General features: G+C 37.5%; 1 protein-coding gene across 4 annotated transcripts in view; it reads left to right on the top strand.

Moving 5' to 3' along the window:
* CHN1 (chimerin 1) overlaps positions 1–22,762 on the top strand; it is a 204,742-nt gene that overhangs the window by 55,477 nt on the left and 126,503 nt on the right. The window contains exons 4-5 of one of the 4 annotated variants that reach the window (XM_032855932.1): positions 18,709–18,740; positions 21,248–21,361. In XM_032855932.1, the coding sequence (XP_032711823.1) occupies positions 18,709–18,740; positions 21,248–21,361 (146 nt within the window). Of the gene's footprint in view, positions 1–18,708; positions 18,741–20,981; positions 20,999–21,121; positions 21,172–21,247; positions 21,362–22,762 lie in introns of those variants that run through there. The other 3 variants (XM_032855936.1, XM_032855935.1, XM_032855934.1) reach the window with 3 other exon arrangements.

The raw sequence follows: 22,762 nt of genomic DNA, 5'->3' as shown, positions 1-22,762 counted from the left end.
TTCTCTTGCTGTTTCCACCACAGCGGGAGTGCTTCCTCCACTGGAGGCTTGAACCCCCTCAGAATCATCCGTGAGGGTTGGAATCCACTTCTTCTAAACTCCTGTATTTAATGTTGTTATTTTGACCTCTTATGAATCATGACTATTTTTAGTGACATCTAGAATGGTGAAGCCTTTCCCGAAGGTTTTCAGTTGTCCATCAGAGGAATCCTTATCCGTGGCAGCTATAACCTATGAAATGTATTTCTTAAATAATAAGACTTGAAAGTCAGAATTGCTCCTTGATCCATGGGCTGCAGAAGAGATGCTATGCTAGCTGGCATGAGAACATCATCAGTCTCAGGGCACCTCTCCATCAGGGCTCCTGGGTGACTGAGTGCATTGTCACTGAGCAGTCATATTTTGAAAGGAATCTTTTTTCTGGGCAGTAGGTCTCAACAGTGCACTTAAAATATTCAGTAATTCAAGTTGTAAACCAATGTCCTGTCATCCAGACTTTATGGTTCCATTTATAGAGTGCAGGCAGGATAGATTGAGCATAATTCTTTTTCTTTTAACATTTTATTTATTTATTTGACAGAGAGATCACAAGTAGGCAGAGAGGCAGGCAGAGAGAGAGAGAGGGAAGCAGGCTCCCTGCCAAGCAGAGAGCCCATTGTGGGGCTCGATCCCAGAATCCTGGGATCATGACCTGAGCCGAAGGCAGAGGCTTTAACCCACTGAGGCACCCAGGCGCCCCGATTGAGCATAATTCTTAAGCGCCCTAGGATTTTTGGAGTGGCCAATGAGTATTGGCTTTAACTTAAAGTTACCAGCTGCATTCGCTCTTAACAAGAATTAGCTCGTTTTTTGAAGCTTTGAAACCAGGCTAGCTCTAGCTCCGAAAGTCCTAGATGGCATCTTCTTTTAATATAGGTCTGTTTGATCTACGTTGAAAATCTTTTACTTAGTGTAGCCACCTTCATTAATAATCCTGGCTAGATCCTTCTGGAGCACTGGCTGCAGCTTCTACATCGGCACCTGCCGCTTCCCCTCGCACCTTGATGCTGTGGAGACGGCTTCTTTCTTTAAACCTCACGAACCAGCCTCTGCTTGCTCCCAGCTTGTCTTCTGCAGCCTCCTCACCAATCTCAGCCTTCAGAGACTTGAGAGCTAGGGCCTTGCTCTGGATTAGGCTTTGGCTTAAGGGAATGTTGTAGCTGGTTTGATCTTCTATCCAGACCGCTAAAACTTTCTCCATTATCAGCAATAAGGTTGTTTTGCTTTCTTATCATTCATGTGTTCACTGGAGTAGCGCTTTTTTTTTAACATGATTCTAATTCTTTTTATTGTGGCAAAATATACATGGCACAAACTTTACTATTATAATCATTTTTTTATTTAAATTCAGGTAGCCAAGGTATAGTACATCGTTAGTTTTTGATATAATGTTCAGGCATTCACTAGTTGAGTGTCTCACCCAGCGCCCATCCTGGCATGTGCCCACTTTAATGCTCATCACCCAGTTACCCCATCCCCCAACCCATCTCCCTTTCTACAACCCTCAGTTTGTTTCTTGGAGTCAAGAGTCTCATATGGTTTGTCTCCCTCTCTGATTTCTTCCAATTCAGTCCCCCCGCCACCCCTATTGTCCTTTTAATTTCTTTCAAGAATTTTTCCTTTGCTTTCACAGCTTGGCTAACTGGTACAAGAGGCCTAGCTTTTGGCCTGTCTCTACTTTTGACATGCCTTCCTCACTAAGCTTAATCATTTCTAAGTTTTGATTTAACAAAAGAGATATGTGACTCTTTCCCTTGAACACTTAGAGGCCACTGTAGGCTTATTAGTTGACCTAATTTCAATATTGTCGTGTCTCAGGGAATAGATCTGGGGGGGATAGGAGGGAGATGGAGGAATGTCCCGTGGGTGGAGAAGTCTGAATACAGAATATGTCACTATTAAGTTTGCTGTCTTATAGGGGTGCAGTTTGTGGTGCCCCAAAACAGTTACAGTTGTGACATTGAAGATCACTGATCACAGATCATCATAGTGAAAAGTTTGGATATTGTGAGAATTACCAAGTTGTAACCCAGAGACACAAAGTGAACAAATGCTGTTGGAAAAAATGGCACAAATAGCCTTGTTTGATGCAGGGTTGTCAGAAACCTACAACTTGTAAAAACAAAACAAAACAAAAAAAAACAACAACACAATATCCGTGAAGCGCAGTAAGTGAAGCACAGTCAAATGAGGTATGCCTCTATGCTAATTATGGTCCATTTTTGGTAATAAAGAAGGGAAAAGAATAAGGCTTATTTTTGCAAAAGAGAAATATAGGAAGAATTAAGCCAGAAACCAATGAAATAATTATCTGTAAGGAGTGCTTTGGGGGGCAGTTTAGGGAGGATAAGGCTGGGAGGATATGTCTTTATTTAGTTGTGACTTTTGAATTATGCGACTATTTCACATATTCAAAGAACAAAATTAAGTAAAAAATGATAAAAAAGCAAACCCTAAACTTGAATACAAATAGAAATAAGTGACCCTAACAAATTCATAACATACCCCAAAGTTAATTTAAGTAGCTTATAAATATTTTGACTGTACAGACTTGGAGGGGAAGTAGTCTAAGAATCATAACCTACAAAGAGATCTTTATACTTAGCCATTTGTTGTTATTAGTGGTACTTGTGTAGTAATTCTGAAATTATTTTGTGTGTAATATAGGACAGAATAAATGAGTAACTATATTGGATTTTGGGGAACCAGTGTTTTCAGGGGATATAAATATGGAGTAGAAGGAAATTGAGAAGTACAGCATGGTTTTGAATTTGAATTGGAGGTATAAATATGACTTCACAGATTTATAAAAGTTCATTTTCTGTCTTAGTCCATGGAAAGGCTTTAGAAGCAGTGATGCCCTAGTAAGAGTGAAAATACTCAGTGCCCAAAGTTTGATTTCTAAATACTATTTCCTACTGAAAGGAGCCAATTCTCCTTAGAGAAATTCCTGATTCTGGAACATGGAGCAGGCAGTAAGATCCTAGAACATTTTAAATCAGAAAGAAACAAGAGCTCAGAAACGGATGGGGACATGTCAGAAGATCTAGCAGCCCACTTGAATGAAGGGTTCTCACAGGCTAGATTTGGGATAATTTGATATCAAAAAGAAAAATGATAGTAATGAATTATAGCACATTGAATGAAAAGATAATGTTAGACCATAATGATACTTAACCAAAAAACCCTACCTCAGTGCAAAGAAAAAATGGGGGAGAGGGGCAGAATGTACAGTTGTCCTTTACAGCAGAAAGGTGGCTAAACATGTAGAGGGATAATGCTTTGTGCTGGTAATTGAGTCAGGCAAGGATCATCATTGGACATTAAAACCACTGAGCGAAAGATTGTAGATGAGGAGGATATTTACATGGTCTCAAAGTGTCACCCTACCAATTTCTTTATGAATTGGAAAGAGAAAGATATGTTTTCATAGTGGAGAGATCTGGCAGTCACACCTTTATCCATGTGATCAAATTTAGCCTTACCTGTAATGGGTCAAACTGATGTGTCTCCAGAAATGATGTAATGAGGCACGCGCAGCACCATCTATGTGGTATTTCTGCCAAAATGCTTAACTTCTGTCTTTTTATGAAGTATGAATCAGACACATCCAAAATATGTACATTCTATAAGACATCTGTCCTGCAAATGTCATTTTCATAAAAGAAATAACAGTGGTAGGACCATTCTCAAATGAAGGAGACTAAATGCTCCCCAAATGCAGCACAGGTACCTTGATAGGGTCCTAGAGATTGAGATCTCTCTCTCTCTTTGTCTCTCTTTCAAGCTACATATTTTGGGTGTAATTAGATAAATTTGAATAAGAACTATATATTAGGTAATATGGAATCATAATAACTTTCTTGGATGATATACTATTTAAAGGAATTGCTTCTCTATTCAAAATATGTTGAAATGGATGTTGTTATTGGGAAAACTGGCTAAAAAACACTGAATAGCTCTCAGAGTACAGAGTCATAAAAAGTATAAATTTATCAAACTAGTCAGGGATTTCATGAGATTGTCTTTTAAATGTCCTATTGCAGTTTAAGTATTTGTAGATGTCCAGTTTGCACGTATGTATGTGTGGAATGAGTATATAGTGTGTAATGGTTGCATTTTATTGCTACTGTGCCAGGATCAAGGATGATGAAATAATTTTATATGTAGTGAGAATTTTTTTTAAATGCTGTTTAAAAAAAATGTTTTATTTTGTTTCATACTCTGACCAGACACAACTTTTTTTTCAGACACAACTTTTTAAACTTTTAACAGAAAGTGAGATTTGGACTGTAGTTCTGTGAAAAGTCTGGAAGTACTTGTAACACAGTTATCTTTATTGAGAAATATCTATACTTGCCTTTCTCAAAAGAATTTGAGGCCACACAAATGAAGACGTAATAAAAGGAGTAAAAAAAGGAAAGTTAAGGCAGGTAAAAAAGAAACAACAATGACATCATTTGATTGCAGTGCTGATGGAGGATCAGTAACATTGTGTGAAAAGGGAACCACAGGAATAAAGTACATAACTCTTGACGACCCGAAAGGCTAATAAGATCCTATTTTTACCTGAGCTAAATTCTTTTCAAAAAAATCATGTGGCTTCTTATATGAAGTACGTTTATTGATGTTACATTGACCAACTGTAGTTTCACAGCCCATGCGAAAGTAGACTTAGGGTCCTTTCTCACAGCAGCTGGCATAACATTAAGGAGGAACACATCACTGAAGCTAATTCTTAAAAGGGCTAAACTGTTGGGGCCCAAGTCTGTAGGCTTCTGGTGAATCACTGTGATTCAAACATGGGATCCTAGAGATTGGCTGGCTCTTAGAGTCTCTGAAAATAATTTTCTTGGTTTTGTTTTGTGATGTGGTTGACTGAATAGTGCCATCCACTAAAAAACAAGAGTGTCATATGCAATACTGTTGGTTAAAGGAAGGCATAGAAGCACCGGGAAACAAAGGGTATACAACTGAGATTTTCTCATTTAAATTGTTTTTACTCTGCTTAGTTTTCTTTCATAAGAAATTAGTAATCCTGTTCTAAGGGCAAGTTGGTGGGCACGGAATGCCGCTCTATGGATAGAAAGGTTTATTGTGGACTGGCTCTCCTATCCCATTGTAACCACCCTCTTGTGTTGTTCAAAACTAATAATCTTTTAGCTACTCAACTCTGACAGCTTAGTAAAGATTAATTATGCATGCAGAAGGATGTATTTTTAATTAGCAAATTAGTAGTGATAACAACTTGTTTCTGTATTTGACCAATCTCTGTAATACTCAATAATGTCTTTCTGTTTTTATCTGGTCATAACTGAAGGGCGATTAATGAAGAGCAGGAAATGGTCTCATTTTGAAGAAATGACATCCCTATTCAATACTGGTCTAATGATTAAGTTTATAAATATAGATATTGAGAGTGTTTATGTCACTAATGCTGCTAATCTGCTTATTTTGAGCAATATTCAGTCTCATGGAATTCCTGTAAAACAATCAAATAACTTAGATATCTATTTAAAGTGAAAGTAATTTTAAGTGAAAGTAAATTTAAATTTTAAAATGAAAGTAAAGCATTAAACAGAATAAACTTATTGAATAAAGAAAGTTTCAGTCTTAGTGTTGATTAAATGGTAAATAGCTGGCTGGGGAGAATTAAAGTTTCTTGGGAGTGAATGAGCACTGAAAATAAAACCGTACTGAGTACCAGTTGCTGTCAACCTCAAATATTTAACTGAGGAACTGGATTTGGGACATTAAGCGCTAAGTGGCCACTGTGTTTAAGGAGGAAAGGGCAACAGGATTTAATTACCACTGAAACATGGAGAGAAAAAGAAAAGTTAATGCAGTAGATAAACTGATGGGTCTTTTCAACAAAGGTTAATAAGTTCTGTGGGTGCTCATTGTAATTATAAAAACGGTCCAATGACATTGTCTTGAAGGACATTTCTCTACTACAATTGTAAGAAGGGGAGAGCCGACCCTGTTCATGGGGACGTGCACATTTCCACACCTTTTTCTTCTAACCCTGTAGCAGTGTATCACAGATTAGAAATGCAGAGGCTGGGGAATTATGCACACCCAGAGGGAATATATATTTATTTACCAGCCACGTCTGATGACCTTCTCTCGTGATCTAAGCCCTTAGTTCCAGTGATGAACTCCATGTCCTGCTCTTTCTCAGCTGAATTTCTGTTAGCATTCATGAGAGCAAGATGTGTAGCACCTTATTTTAAAACCTGAATTATTCAACTGTTAAATCATAAATTATTGAAGACAAAACTCTAAAACAATATATCTAATAGTAAGAAGTAACATAATTTGACAGAAAATGCAACAGTAACTAATACACTTTTTTTTGATTTCAGGAGATCTTACCAATTGCCATTGTGAATGTTAAAAAAAATACAGAACATATTTTAAAAAGATTTTATTTATTTGACAGAGAGAGACACAGAGAGAGAGGGAACACAGGTATGAGGAGTGGGAGAGGGAGAAGCAGGCTTCCCACTGAGCAGGGAGCCCAATTCGGGGGCCAGGGTGGCGGGGGTGCTCCATCCCAGAACCCTGGGCTCATGACCTGACCTGAAGGCAGCCGCTTAACAGCTCAGCCATCCAGTCTCCCCCAGAACATTTTTTTTTAATTAAAGGCTATTTTTAGGAGAAAATTTTGAAATTTAAATATGAAAATAAATCTTTTTAAAGGGAAATATGTCCAGATCCACAACTAAGTACTTTACGCATGCCTTAGAGACTAAGCAAATGCGTAAAAGCTTGAAAATGATTCTTAGTAATATTGTCACAGTGCAGTTTTATCTTATGGTGGAGTTATTCTGAATTTAGCACATGAAGTAGAAGTCTTACATAATCAGAATTACCTTGGAAATCCCTTATCACCTATAAAGTAATGGTACATGTATTTGTGTATACAACTCTGCGTCATAAGGGAATGCATAAATATATAATTCAATGAAATGTAGTTTATAATAAATATAAAATGTATACTTATGTGATTTTTCAATTAAGTAAAAAGTGATTTTGTTATTTTATGTCAACTACCTGGTTGAATTCAAATAAATGTATATATGTGTGTGTGTGTGTGTGCATGTGCATATGTGTGTACATAGGGAGGCAGACACAAGTTTAAATTACATAGATATACAATGTATGTATTTAAGCAGAGATATCAAAGAGCTTCCATACCTTTAGTTGATTCATACTAATATGCTATAAATCAAACTAGTTTCATATTTGAGCACCCTTAAACATAGAGCCTTAAAATGGATACACTTTTTTTTTTCTGGCAGCCAAATAGTGGGAATGTAGTTATGATTTTTTTTTTTAAAGAATTTATTTATTTATTTGACAGAGAGAGATCACAAGTAGATGGAGAGGCAGGCAGAGAGAGAGAGAGGGGGAAGCAGGGTCCCTGCTGAGCAGAGAGCCCGATGTGGGACTCGATCCCAGGACTCTGAGATCATGACCTGAGCCGAAGGCAGCGGCTTAACCCACTGAGCCACCCAGGCGCCCCTAGTTATGATTTTTAAATGCGTAGAACCAAATCTCTCCTCTCTGTGAATTGTTTTTGGAGCTAATGTTGCAGGGAGCTGGATAATATTTTTGAGGAAGCTTCTTATTGTTATAACAACCACAGTTGTGTTTTTCTAGGGTAAATTGGGAAAGCAGACTGAGGCTGGACAGAACGCACCAAACTCAAGTTCAGTGCTGTTAATGCAATGAGAAATACGGAGAAAGTTACAACTTTCATGCTGTATTCTAATTCTAGTCACAATACCAGTTAGATGTATATTTGATATATATTTTGCTAGCACATGTTTTTAAACTTAAAGTCTCTCTTCAAGTCTGGTCATAGAAGTAGGAAATTGACTATAATCATTTCTTTCTCTTTTTTTTTAAGATTTTATTTTATTTATTTATTTGACAGATCACAAGTAGGCAGAGAGGCAGGTAGAGAGAGAAAGGGAAGCAGGCTCCCCGCTAAGCAGTGAGCCCAACGTGGGGCTCAATCCCAGGACCCTAAGATCATGACCTGAGCCCAAGGCAGAGGCTTAACCCACTGAGCCACCCAGGCGCCCCCCTGTAATCATTTCCTTACTGTCTCACCCCACTAGATTCTATTCAGCACCTGGCTATGATGATTTGTATATAATAAAGACTCTTAAATGCCTCTGCCTTCAGCTCAGGTCATGATTCCAGAGTCCCAGGATCGAGCCCCACATGGGGCTTTCTGCTCAGCAGGGAGCCTGCTTCCCCTGCAACACCACGCCCCCCCCCCCCGCCTCTGCCTACTTGTGATCTCTGTCTTTCAAATAAATAAATAAAATCTTAAAAAAACAAGTTTATTGAATGAATGAATAAATGAATATTGTTGTGCAACTTATTTGGCAAAATAACGCTCTTATTATATGGTTTACCAAAACGTGTATTAGTGTCCTTAGCCCTTAGGCTCCAGTCCTTTCTGTGGCCTGCGTGTATTTGTTGAGTCAGTATTCTCTGAGAGTCTTCTCCCTGCCAAGTCCTCAGGATTCGAGACATAAAGCAAGTCCCTTCTGTTCGAGGATCTTCCTTTCTAGGTGGTTGGAGGGAGCGGCGAATCCGGCATTATAGCAGATGTGGCAGCAGTTCCCTCGTTACACGTGGCAGTTCCCGTGGGCAAGCGCAGAGTACCTGTGGGAGCACTTGTGGGCACATGGCAGATGCAGCCCCAGAGCTATGCAGGCATCACTAATAAAAACTTCTGTGCCCTAAGTGTGGACATGTGGACTTTATCCCGATAGCTATGACGGGGGGCGGGGGAGTGTTAATGGGATCAGAGTGTTAATGGGATCATTGATTCAATAAACTTGTTTTTTTAAGATTTGCATAGAAAGCACATTCTGTCTGTAGCGTGGAAGATGGACTGGAAAGGGAGATGGGAGATGGAGATTTTAGAGACAAGAAGACTGGTTTAGGAGGAATTGCGGTAATCTTAGTGAGGAGTGGTAAAGGCATATAAACTGTTCCTGAGAATAACCAATGGGGGCAGGAAATGGGAGGACGCAAAGCAGAAGAATTCACAGAACTCGAGTGAGTTAGATAGTCATGGGATGACTGAGAGAGGGAAGTCTAGTAGCTGTGGATGAACCAGTCCGCTTCCCTCTCATGATCTTCTCTAATGTCATACTGGCTTGGCAAAACCACAGGCCTGTTTAAATCTGCTCTTGCGTACTTCACACGTACTCCGAAGAAACCGAGTATGGCTGGAGAAAAAGAAGTGCTGAACAGGGTTCACGTTAAATTTATGAACCTCGAGTTGGTACTTACTGTTCCCCCGTGGGCATACTGTGCTTTCCCTCAAACTTTTACTACCTTACTCCTCACCTTCTCAGCTCATAATTTATATCCTACTCTAATCCTGATTGAAGCAATTAGAAGAGAACTTCCCACAAACTTTCAGTGCCGCATTGCCTCAGCCTTTAACATTTGGGGCCCCGTATTCTGCGTTCTTGCCTGTTACCATAGATCGTGGCCAGCTCTCCACTACCCCTGTTTTCCTCTCGTCTACTTAAGGACCGAATCCTAGCAGTTCCTCAGGCTCCTTCATCATCAACAGTTTTCTCTTTTTACATCAGGCCACAGACATGCTATTATTTCTCCCATCTTAAAAAATTGTCTTGACCCTACTTTATCCAGCCTTGCCCAATTTCTTCATTCCCCTTTGTAGAAAACACTTGAAAGTACTGTCAGTGCTTGCTCTTTCCAGCCCTGCTCCTCCTATTTTCTCTTAAACCTCCTTCAGCCAGGCTGTTATCCACTACCACTCCATGAGAACTGCGTAGGCAAGGTCACCAGTGACTTCCACCTTGCTTGATCTCATGGTCGGTTTCTGCTTAGCCTCTCAGCAGCACGGGGCACAGAGGATGACTCGCACCATGATACACTTTCCTCACTTCATTTCTAGGACATTGTAGTCTTTTGGTCTTTCTCCTGTCTTCACAGCCCCCTTTGCTGGTTCCTCTTCTCTTTGGCCTCGATGTTCAGATGCTCCAGGGCTCAGTCCTTGATCTTCATGTCTTCTCTGCTTATATTTATTCCCTGACAATGTTGCCAGTTTCAGGTTTTAATACAACTTGTATTTCCAGTCCAGTCCTCTTTGCCAGATTCCAGACCATGTAATCAATTGCCTACTCTATGTCCTCCCTTGATGCCATCTCAAATATAACACATTCAAAGAAACTGACATTTATCTTCCTCCCAAAACCTGCTCTTACCAAAAAAAGGTTTCCACATGTCAGTTAATGGCAGTTCCTTCCAGTTGCTAGATCAAAAACCATGCATCATACTTGGGTCTTTTTTCTTTTTTTTCTCTCACCATCCCATGATTAATTCATCAGGAAATCATACAGGGTCTATTTTCAGAATATGTGCACAATATGTTAACAATCCTACCACTTCTTACTATTTCCATGGCTACCATTTGGGTATGAACTGTGGGAACTGCTAGATACCCACCCAAATCCATTCTTCCTTTTTTGAGAAACCTGGTTAGTATAATTTCCCCATCTTCATTTATATAGTTATGTCCATATGATGGTTTTCTCTTGTGGAATAGAAGTGAACTTGAATGCTGGACCCATTAAAACTTCCCATCTAAGTTCCTCCATATTATGTTCCTTCCTGCTTGGATTCAGATAAAAACAGGGGACCTCGAAAAGACGGGGCAGCGCTAAAAGATGGAAGGGGTCTAGATGTAGGACAATTGTCTTCCTGATCTGAATACTTATCCGGGGATGTTATACAAGCAAGACATAAACTCCTGTTATGTCCAGTTAGTATATATTTAAATCGATTTGTCATAGTAAATTATTCTACCCCAACATTCAGTAATCTCCCAGCTGTGTAACTGAAATAGTTCTTAACTGATATTTCCCTTGTAGTCTGTTGTCTTCACAGAATGTTCTTTTTTTTAAAATTTTAGTCAGATCTGGTCACTCTTCTACTCAGAACTGTGCATTGGCTCCCCGTTACCCAGAGTAAAAGCCAAGTCCTTATAAGGACTTCCAAGGCCCTGTGTAATCTCTCCATCACGTTAGTTTTCTGTGCTTATCTCCTCTCCTTCTTTCCCCATATCCTGCTTTGACCATACCATCCTTCTTGTTTTTCATACATTCTAGCTGTGCTCCTTTCTCCAAGCCATTGCACCAACTCCTCTTTCTGGAATGTTCTCTCTAATATCCAAATGGCTACTTCTTCATATCCTTCAAGTCTTCTCAAGTCTTCCCTTCTCAATGAGGCCCATCCTGACTACTGTATTTAAAATTATATTTTATCACCCCCCCAGCATTTACAATTCTTAATTAATGTTACTTTGTTTTTATAACATTTTTAATTTTGTGACCTTCTATATAACATATAGTTTACTTATTTTTTATGTTTATTGTGATCTTCCCTTCCTTGAATACAGGGTCCATGAGGGTAGGATTTTGATCTGTTTTGTTCATCAGTATGTCCCAGGCGCCTTGAACAGTGCTTGACACATTAAGTAAGGTGCTTAAATAAAGACTTGTTAATTGAGTGAAAGGGAGGTTTAAAGCATTTGTTTTATGTTTACTTTATTTTAGAGGACATATTTTGCTAGGTGGGAGTGTAAGAGTTTATTTCAGAAGTGAGAGGAAAGTACCTTAATTGAAATCATAGCTTCACTGCTGATTGCTGCTTTATGCTGACAGCCTATAGCTCAGTTTTGATTCTATAAAAATAAAGATTATCCTGCTCAGAGATCTCTTAGATGTTGTGATGATCTGTTACTTAACACTTATTATGTACTTTCCAGCTAGAAAGTGTTTTTTATGAATGCTGAGTAATAACATTGAATTATTAAAACCAACTATTTATTTTAAATTCAGCCTATCATTCAAAAGTCTGTTTTCATCTTATTTTACTTTTGAAATGTGCCCCCCCATGGGTCATCATTTGCTCTTATTTAAAATTCAGTGTTCAGTAAGCAGTTGTGGGTAGTAAGGTATGCTTTGATGTCAAAATCTATACCTTAATGTAGAAGTATATTTATAAAATTGGAGATCACAACTACAATTCTAAAAAGGACCCCTTTACCAGTTACATAAACAGATTGGTGGTTTCTACATCTTTATTCATACAACTTAAAAGTTACTTGAATCTAAAGTGGGAAAATAGTGAATACAAAGAATAGTGAATACAAAGAAAAAATAACTGATATCAAGAAACTGAACTGTTTTTCAGCAAGTCACTGGGTAGTAATTACAGAGCTTTAAAAAAAACTCCATAAATACATATTCTTTTTTTTTTTTAAAGATTATTTATTTATTAGAGAGAGAGAGAGCGCGAGCAGAATGAGTGAGAAAAATGAGTTGGGGGAGAAGCAGAGGGAGAGGGAGAAGCAGGCTTCCCGCTGAGCAGGGAGAACCTGATAGGGGACTTGATTCTAGGACCCCAGGATCATGACCTGAGCCGAAGGCAGATGTGTAATGACTGAGCCACCCAGGCATCCCTGTAAATGCATATTCTTTATTGAATTTGTGAAATCTGACAGTAATAGAGAGCTAGCCTATGTGGCATGCTGAAGGTTAATGGTTTTCTTGGGTAAGCCTAAAATATAATGGAAAACAAGTTGCGTTCTTAGCACTTGTAACTTTGGTCTAAATATCATCAAGAAGGCTACGGAATTGAGGAGGAAAGCAGGTATCTAGAAGTTTACCTTACTATTAAGGGGGATAAAAAATTAAACAATCTTTTTAAGTTCCATAACATTTCTGATCTCTTTTTTGTCACCTCCTCCCTACAAATCATTTCCGGCTGTGTAGCTCTTTGATGAGTACTTACTCTTCCACGATGCCAGCTCTGCTCTGTTTTTGTTTTTTTCTGTTGTTTTTGAAGTTTTTCTAAGTTTAAATTTTTTTGACTTGAAGCTTAACTGTTATCCATGTTGATATTTTCTATGGTGTAAAGTGCAGTAAGAATAAAACCTAGTAATTTAGAAAATGTGGTGTAAAAATTTGTGCTTCCATGAAAGCTGCATTGTCTACGTGTAGGAGAGTAGCACCTCCTTCCTGGTTATCTAGTTCCAGTCTTCTATTGTCTTTGAGCGGTTGTAAAACTCCCCCTCCTCTTCTTTCTACCCTCTCGCTCTCCTCCTCCCTAACTCTAATACAGGAAACTAAAATAGATCCAAAGCTAGAGGTGACTACTGAGTAACTTGATAGTGTTTAATTCAGTATCTACTGCTGTAGGAAGCAAATACCAATGTGCATTTCCCCCCCTTTTCCTCGTTCCATGCCTCCAAACTGAGCCACTTTGAAAAACAATGCAAAACAAAATCTTGATACTTGAAAATATTTTTCCTTTGTTTGCTTTTATGTACATATTCTAGACTGCTGCCTGGAAAAAAGACTGTCCAGGGTTCTGTTATTTCTTACAATTTCATGTGTATATACCCTAACTTTTATAAGACTCATGTAGACTTCCAGACTAGGTTTTAAAGTACCTGGCTCCAAGTACTGTTTTTAATGGGAACAAGAAAGAGATAATTCATGTGACTTCTGAACAAGTCAACACCACTGTTGGAAAAGAGCAATATTAAGCATTTAGGAAAATTTCCTGAATGTCCTGCTTCATTGTTCTAGTGGCATTGCCTCTAGAAATATATATTCCTTAAATTTGAATTTAAATTAGAAAAATTTGATGGTGGGGGGAAACTGAACTATAGCCATGAGACAGTGTAAAAAAATAAGAATCTGAGAGCTGAATCTATAACGTTGTGTGTGAGGAGGGAAAGGAATTAACATTTATAATCCTTTTATTGTTTATCCCTGCTGTTCTCAGATTTCCTTTGCAGAGCAAGAAACTTATATATTAAATAAGCTCTTCTTGTTTTTGTAGAAAATAAGATACGAAATAAGACTTCTTTAATTGAAAGAGTGTGGTTGGTGAATTTGATTAAGTTGTTTTATGTATGAAGAAAATAATTTATAACACTATGTTAAAAATAAAAGAAAAATATTTCGTTAGTTACAAAACTACAGTAAATGTTAACAAATTCCATTGATATTTAAAGTATTATAAAATGGTATCTAATACTTATTGAATTCCTGTGTTTACTGTGCACTTAATGTAATATTCAGTAATGATTGACTTAGTTCTTTCTCTGCTGGCATGACCTACATTGTAGCAACCAAACTACAGCACCTTTTATTTCTAGTTGGGATCTGTATTATTCCCCTCATTTTCCATGATATGATATCATGGAAAAAATGTTAACTATTAAACATAGAAAATTAGAGAAAGCTAAAGCATATAATTCAACATAAGTACTAATTTAAAATCCCTTCATGCTTAGTCACATTGACTTTAGCCAGTTTTAGTCTGTTTTGTTTTGAACTTTATTTTTATTTTTTGAAACTTAGAAACAAGCACATAAATGTTTATATAAGCACAAATATATTTTTATTATTCCACGTAACATTTAAATTCCCAGGTGGATGTATTTGCAAGTAAATTAATTGGAATCATTAATAATCATTGTTTATATTACTAACCCTTTTTTATTTGATTATATGTTAAAGTAATGCTGTCCTAGGAGTTTGAAAATCTATTGCAGATCACTACTTAAGTAATGATATCTGACACATCAGCAAAAATCTAAATGCTATTGTGGGGAAGGAAAAACTTCTTTATCCTCTTAGGTTCAGGGTTTGGGGCCTGCAAATTGAACTGACCAAAGAGAGATTAACAGTAGAAAAGGTCTATTTCATATGCACACAGGGGAGAAGGGGCCCACAGCAGATAAATGAAAACCTCAAAGAGGCAGTTTCATCCAGTGGCTTACATACCACTTTAACAAAGACTAATAAAGGGCGCCTGGGTGGCTCAGTGGGTTAGGCCGCTGCCTTCGGCTCAGGTCATGATCTCAGGGTCCTGGGATTGAGTCCCGCATTGGGCTCTCTGCTCGGCAGGGAGCCTGCTTCACCCTCTCTCTCTCTGCCTGCCTCTCTGCCTACTTGTGGTTTCTCTCTGTCAAATAAATAAATAAAATCTTAAAAAAATTATAAAAAAAAACAAAAACAAAAAAAAAAAACAAAGACTAATAAAGTGTGCTAAAGAGCCCAGACAGAGCAAAAGGGGTGTGGGCCTCAGAAGGGTTAGGGTGAGTTGTGGAAAGGTGATTAGGAGCTGTTCAGTAAGTAAGGGGTTTGGTAAGGTGTATTATGCAGGCTCCAGCCATCTCCATTGATAAGAATTGTCCCTGGAGTCATTGTGTTCTCTCTCTGTTATGGGAGGGGACACCTTTACAAAGGGAAATTTATGCCCGCTTTGAGGTGACAGAGGGAGGCCTCATTGTTCCTTCTGTGTTTGGGGTTTCTTAATCTCATTCAGCTCAAAATAATCCTTATGCTGAAGTAGCATATTCTGATCTCCTTCACTATCTAGGTAAAAGAGAAAAAAAAGAGTTAGTTTAAACTTGTTTTATTTCAGGATGCCTGGGTGGCTTGGTTGGTTAAGCGTCTGCCTTCGGCTCAAGTCATGATCCCAAAGTCCTCGGGTGGAGCCCCAAGTCAGGCTCTCTACTGTTTCTCTCTCTCTCCCTCCTCCTGCTTGTGTTCCCTCTCTCACTGTGTCTCTCTCTGTCAAATAAATAAAAGCCTTAAAAAATTTTTAAAAATTATTTTATATTCCCATTATAGTAAAGCAGAAAAGAGGCAATTGATTTGTCAGTTTATTAGTTTATCTTGGACTTAATTGATTATTATAACAGTACTGTATTAAGCATCCAATGTTTACCTAATTTCCTTTAATTCAAAGTTCTTTTGGGTAAAACAAAATAATTACTCAGCAGTGTAAGACCTAATCAGTTATGTTATGAAGATGACTACTTAGGCAATTGGTGGAAGTGTGTTATGCATCTAATGCGGGACTTTTGCCTAATCAGTATTGTACTGGGTTGTAACACTATTGGACTGCTGCACCATTTAAGGCCACCAGGATCTCAGCCACACCACTTCTTTGTACGGGTCTAGAATTGTCATAATTGAGTAGAGTGTATTTAAGAACTTTCCTTTTGCTTCATTCCCATAGGCTTGATAAAGTGCTTTTTACCTTCAGCCACCTGCAAAGATCTTATGATTTGAGGGACCCCAGTGAGGGGAATAGATCCTAATGTGTTTGAGACTCTAATATTAAATTACACAAAAGTTAATCTCAATTTCTGTTTTTTTTTAAGGTAATATCAGCTATATCAGCAATGCATTAATGCATTCTTTATTTAAAAAATTCTATTACACATAATACTGAAGTCCTCTTTTGCCTTCCCAATGGGCCCATTAGTTCAGTTCTCCCCAACCTTCCTGGAAGGAAACCATTTGAATTTGGTGTATATTTTTCCAGATACCGCTCTAGTCTATAAATGTATATTAAAGTATTAGTGTACATGGGTTTTTCCTGATTGGTGTCATACTGTATAATTATTCCATAACTTATGTTTGTATTCAGTGGTTTGTTTTGGTGATTTCTTCATGTTAGTCCCTGTAGATCTACATCATTCCTCCAAACTGCATTTACTGTAATTCAGCTTACTTAGTCCCCTATTGGTATATATTGGTGTAAATATATTTATTTTCATTTAAAATTTTTTATTAATTTAAAATATTTTAAAATCTGTTGTAATTTAATTTTTAATTTTTAAATTATTGATGTATAATTGATATACATTGTTATATTAGTTCAGGTATACAACATGCTGATTCAACAAGTCTATGGGTTACTCAGTGCTTACCACCATAGGTGTAGTCACCATCTGTCACTGTACAATGTTATTGCTGCATTATTGACTATATTCTCTATACTGTATTTTTTATCTCCGTGACTTATTTTATAACTAGAATTTTGTACCTCTTAATCCCCTTTATCTACTTCACACATCCCCTCCATCTTCCTCCCTGGCAACCAGGAATTTGTTCTCTGTATTTTAATAGTCTGTTCCTTTTGTTTTTTAGATCCCACTTATAAGTGAAATCATACAATATTTGTCTTTCTCTATCCAGTTTATTTCACGTTGCCTAATGTCTCCAGGTAGTTGCAAATGCCAAGGTCTCATTCATTTTTATGGCTGAGTAGTAGTCCATTGTGTGTGTGTGTGTGTGTGTGTGCGCAAACATCTTCTTTATCCTTGTTATCTTTATCCTTTATCCTTATCTTCTTTATCCATTCATCAATCAATGGACATGTGGACTCCCTCTATAATTTGGCTATTATAAATATAACACTGCAATAAACATAGGGTTGCAAATATCTTTTTGAATTAGTGTTTTTCATTTTCTTTGGGTAATTACCTGGTAGGGAATTACTGGATTTTACGGTATTTCTATTTTTAATTTTTTTTTTTAAAGTAAGCTCTACACCCAACATGGGGCTTGAACTCACAACCCCAACCAAGATCAAGAGTCTTGTGCTTTACCGACTGGGCCAGCCAGGTACCCCTCTGTTTTTAATTTTTTGAGCACCCTCCATACTGTTTCCCACAGTGGCTGCACCACTTTGCATTCCTAACAACAGTGCATGAGGGCTCCTTTTTCTCCACATCTTCGCCAAAACTTGTTGTTTCTTGTGTTTTTTAGTATAGCCATTCTGACAGGTATAAGGTGATAAATCTTATTGTGGTTCTGATTTGCATTTCCCTGAAAATTAGTGATGTCAAGCATCTTTTTGTGTGTCTGTTTGCCATCTGCATGTCTTCTTGAAAAATGTCTATTCAGGTCATTCAGAACACTACTAAAATGTCACCTTCTCACAGAGGCCTTTCCTGACCACCCAACTTAAATACCTCATTAGCCCATCCTTTTACATTACCCATTCTTATTTTTATTATAGCACTTACTACTACTTTCTATTTTCCCAATTTTTTCCTTGAAACTTCTTGTCTGTTTCTAAGTTTCGAAAGAGTAATGATAGTTTTTGTCTTATTACAGCAATATGTCCCCTTCTACGAAGGACAGTGCATATCACACCGTTGGCATTCAGTAAATGTTTCTTAAATGAATGAGCTAAATACTCTCTTTCAGTCTACCTCAGTACAGATTCCTTAGACTCTTTCCTGCAGGGCCTTTCTTTAGCCACAGCCAGTACACCTGCAGTGGAATGCATGGAATGCAGGGAGGAGGAGAGGGATAAACTCTGATGAGGGAAGAGCTGATGGGAGAGGAAAAGGGCAAGATTAAACTGAGGTATGAATGGGATGGGAAATGTGGAGTAACAGGAGGGAAGAGGAAGGGTGAGAAAGCCACAGTCTGTTCTGACACAATTGTGGCACTAGGAGATTGATGTTTTACTTTACTTTTTGGATTAAGTGATGTAAATATTTTATCAGATTCATAAAATCCTAGAAATGAAAGATCAAATTTAATCCAACTCTTTTACATACACAGCCCTTTTTAGATAAGAAATAGATGTGAGAGATGAAGTGACAAGTTCGAATGGCACAATTAACCTGCTGATAGAATTGGGACTCCAGACTCTGATTTTTTGAATTTTATTCTAATTCTTTATCTCAAAATATGCCTTAATTTGCCACATATACAAAATGTTGAGTTAGGTTCTGAACATTTGCATTTTCACAAACATCTTTTTTTTCTTCCCAAATAGGTAGAAAACAGACCAAAGTATTATGGAAGAGAGTAAGTATGGATTACGACAAAACATTTTATAGATTGGAATATGTAAGAGAGACAGGTAAATGGATGCATTGCTAAAAATACAAGCAAGATGAAAGAGGTATTCAAGTTTGAGTGAGTTAAATTATTTTTCTGATTACAAATATAGTTATTCTGGGGCACCTGGGTGGTTCAGTGGGTTAAAGCCTCTGCCTTCGGCTCAGGTCATGATTCCAGGGTCCTGGGATCGAGCCCCTCATCAGGCTCTCTGCTCAGCAGGGAGCCTGCTTCCCTCCCTCTCTCTCTGCCTGCCTCTCTGCCTACTTGTGATCTCTGTGAAATAAATAAATTAAATCTTAAAAAAAAAAGTTATTCTATTGGTGAAAATATGGAAAATAAAGACAAGTATAGAGAAGAAAATAGCATGGAAAAATGTATATATGGAATGATGTTAAAAGAAAGATGCAAATCATATGAATAAATAATCCTAGACATGTATGAGAAAAATGTATATATTTGTGTGTGTATGTATATAGTAAGCATATCATACATAAGCATACCTGTATGTACGTAGGTACATACAGCAGGGTAGGGGTGGTTCATTGTATTTTTACACTTTTCTTTATTTTCCAGATTTTCTATAAGTAAATTTATGCTATGCAGCAATAGCTAGTATTAACAATCTGAAATACTACCTTTTGAAAATCTATTTTCCTAATGGTTTTACAAAATTGAGATATTACAATTTTATAGACTGAATTTTTCAACTTGATAATGAACATTTTTCTATTTTATGAAGAATATTATAAAAATTTTTTAAATGCTTAATTTTTCTGATTATTAAAAGAAAGAAATAAAGCCTTTTGGAAAAAAGAATAAAAATCACCTATAATCCCATCATTCCTTGAATAAAATCATTTTTTTTCAAGACTTAGGATCATATCAGGTACACAATAACATATATAGCAAGTATTTTAAATTTTTAAAAATTCCCTTCAAGTTTCCAAGACTTTTGTGACTAGAACATGGACACTTAAGAGTTGGCGGGAAGCCACTGATGTTTCTTACAGTTGTACCATAATTTAGTCACTTTGCTGCTTTTGGCATTTAGTTTGCTTCTAAACTGTATTATTAAAAATAATACCATCAGAGACATCTTGGTGCATAAAGATTTTTAACTGGGATAGAAATTTTAGTTCAAATGGTATGAACAGATTTACAGTGCTTTAAATATCCTTGTCAAGTTCTGTTCCAAAGGTTGTATCCTTGAATGTGATTTTCTTCTAAATTAGTAGAGTTTTTAAAAATAAATAAATATTAAATTTTACTAACTTTACTAACTGATGTCATGTAAACTTCAAACAGTATGCCAAAATGCTAATCTAATGGAACGCATCACTGCTAGTGGTAGGTTACTGTCTTCTTGCCTCCGGCAGAGTCTGATGGATCTGGTTCCGAACTCATTATGGAGAAATATATGGAGATAAGAAATTCCCAGAGTCCATTTTGAACCTAGATGCTCTGATTGTCATGATTTGGACATACATACCATGAACTGTTTTAAGACTTACATTGAGAAAGACTGAACCATCCTCATGAGGAAATACTCCAAAAACTTGCTACTTGCTCCCTAGTAAAGTCCTTAAATTATTATGTTGCCACTTTGGGGCCTTTTAAATCTATCATTCCGAAATCAAGTGACTGCTGTTTTTTACATAGTAAAAACCATAAAGTTTTCCTCGAGCTGTCCCTCAGTTCAGTTATTCTTGAATTACTGAAAGAACATAATGTATGTTTAAGTTCTTTGTAAATCACCATACAGATATAAGGTGGTTTTCTCTTTTTAATAGTAATCATCAGTCACCACTGACATTTTTTTTTTCTTTTTCAGTGTTTCATGTCAAAATGCTATAGATGAATCTGCTGTCTGTGTAAAGAATGTGTTATGTTTTTTTCTTCTTCTTCCCTTTTTCCTGTTAATGAAAAATAGAGTTTAGCAGGGAGTGAAAGCAAGTTATTACTGTTGTTTGCTTTTGGCTTGAGTATCCAGTGATGCAGATTATGCACATTATTGGGCAATCATGCCAATTAAGGGCAACCCAGGGTCCTGGAAAATTGCCAGCTTAGACTGTGAGCCAGAATTCTGGAGCAGTGCCACTAGTTTGAAGGAAGGAAAGGGGACACATTGCTGTATATTTTTTAGTACGTCCATATGGTCAGACAGCTACATAAGAAGGGAATTGTCCACTTGAGAGAGGTGGTTGATCTTCCCTTAGATGGATGTGAATTTTGATTTCACAATTGTTAAATGGATTGGGAAGCTACTTCAGTGCGGTTCTTGTTACCACAGAGAAGCTGGCCAGGGGCCAGGCCCAGAGAAACACAGGCAGAGTTAAACCCAACTGCTCCCCTTCGATTATATGGCAGTACTTTGTCTAGAAAACAACAGGAGAGGGTAGAGGGTTTTGTTTTATCTTGCTTTACTGAAAGAGGTGGAAAGCATTCAGTTTCTGAATTGACTTTTTTCTTAGGTTTCACGGCATGATCTCCCGAGAAGAAGCAGACCAGCTCTTGAGTGTGGCTGAGGGGAGTTACCTGATTCGTGAGAGCCAGCGTCAGCCAGGAACCTACACTTTGGCTTTAAGGTTGGTCATGGACCTGTAATTAGAACTGTGCTTCATTTAAAACCTTCTTAATGGAGGGCTTTAAATTTTAAAAGCATCCAGCATGTAATTGAATTGGCTCTTGTTTTCTTGGGACCTAATTACCATTTTAATAGCTTTGAGACCCTTAAAAATTCCTCATGAATGGTAGCACTCAGTAATTAAGAATTGAAAAACTTTTAAAGCATTTTTATTGTAGCTGCTTTCTTCTATTTCATCTTACCCGTTCTCTCCCATCTGTCCTGCTGTGTTAGCTCCCATCTATTTCTTGAATAAGGAAAGAAACTAAGAGAAAAGATCTTTGTAACTCATAAGATTAAAGCCAATATCATTTTTCTTAGGTTGGCTTTTGATGGAAGCAGCTTTTCCTGGGAGCTCTTGGCTCTTCCTTGTCAACTGAACTTTGCCTAGTATTTTGGCTGTTCTTAGCTTCTAGTACAGTGCCCAGAAAACAAATAATTCCATTAGCCCTGCAATAATAACAGAGCAGTAATACAACAGCATGCTTATCCATTGGGCTTCCTTCATGCCAAGCCCTGACCTTATTTAATCTCAGCAACTTGAGGATGGATGTACTCTTACTATCTCTGCTTAACAGAGAGGGAAACTGAGGACCTAGAGGTTGAGTAACTTGGCCAAGGTCATACATGTAGTAATTCGTGTAGCTAATATTTGAATGCAGATAGTCTGGCTTCAGAGTCTGTGTTCTTAGTCACTCTCCATTGCTCCCTCTCCAAAGGCTTAAGATAATTATCCATTGTCTTTGTGTATTTATTTATTCATCTTTGGAAAAGACTTAAGTGTGGAAACTCCCTAAGATGGAGGCCAAAGGCCTGGCAATTTCTTTTGGTAGCCACAGTGAGAGAACAGAAAGATGATGTTGTTGCTCTAATATGAACAGGTCAAACCCCTTCTCCAGTCACCTATGCCTATTTGGGTGAGCAGGGACTGCTCTTAGTCCTATCCAAAAGACTTAATCTTCTTGACAAAAAGAAGGATATAATCCAGTACTGTTTTCTACTGAATTCTGAATCAGTTGTATACTTGGAGAATAAAGCTTGTTGCAGGCATGGAAATTTGCTTTTTATGGCAAATTAAAAAGTGTAAATCCCCCTTCAGTTATTTGATTATATTGTTTTTCAGGTTTAAATTATGGTATATAGGGAAAAAAATCTGGGCTGGGAATTCAGATACTCATTTTACCACCAAATAAACTAAAGACACATTTGGTGTAAATCACAGAATTCCCTCAAGTCAGTTTTTTCCTCTTTTTATGCCAAACATTTTGTAATTTTAGGATTCTGCAACACCCCATTTCCAAATAGTCTGGTCTTCTCTGTGTCTGGGGTAAACGAGTGTACATGTGAAGACTTATGGGGCAGA

The sequence above is a fragment of the Lontra canadensis genome, unplaced genomic scaffold, assembly GCF_010015895.1.
Source record: "Lontra canadensis isolate GAN:19392208 unplaced genomic scaffold, GSC_riverotter_1.0 scaffold11, whole genome shotgun sequence".
In the NCBI taxonomy this organism is placed as follows: Eukaryota; Metazoa; Chordata; class Mammalia; order Carnivora; family Mustelidae; genus Lontra; species Lontra canadensis.
Note: the sequence above shows the minus strand (reverse complement) of the source record. Positions and strands in the feature narration are given on the sequence as shown.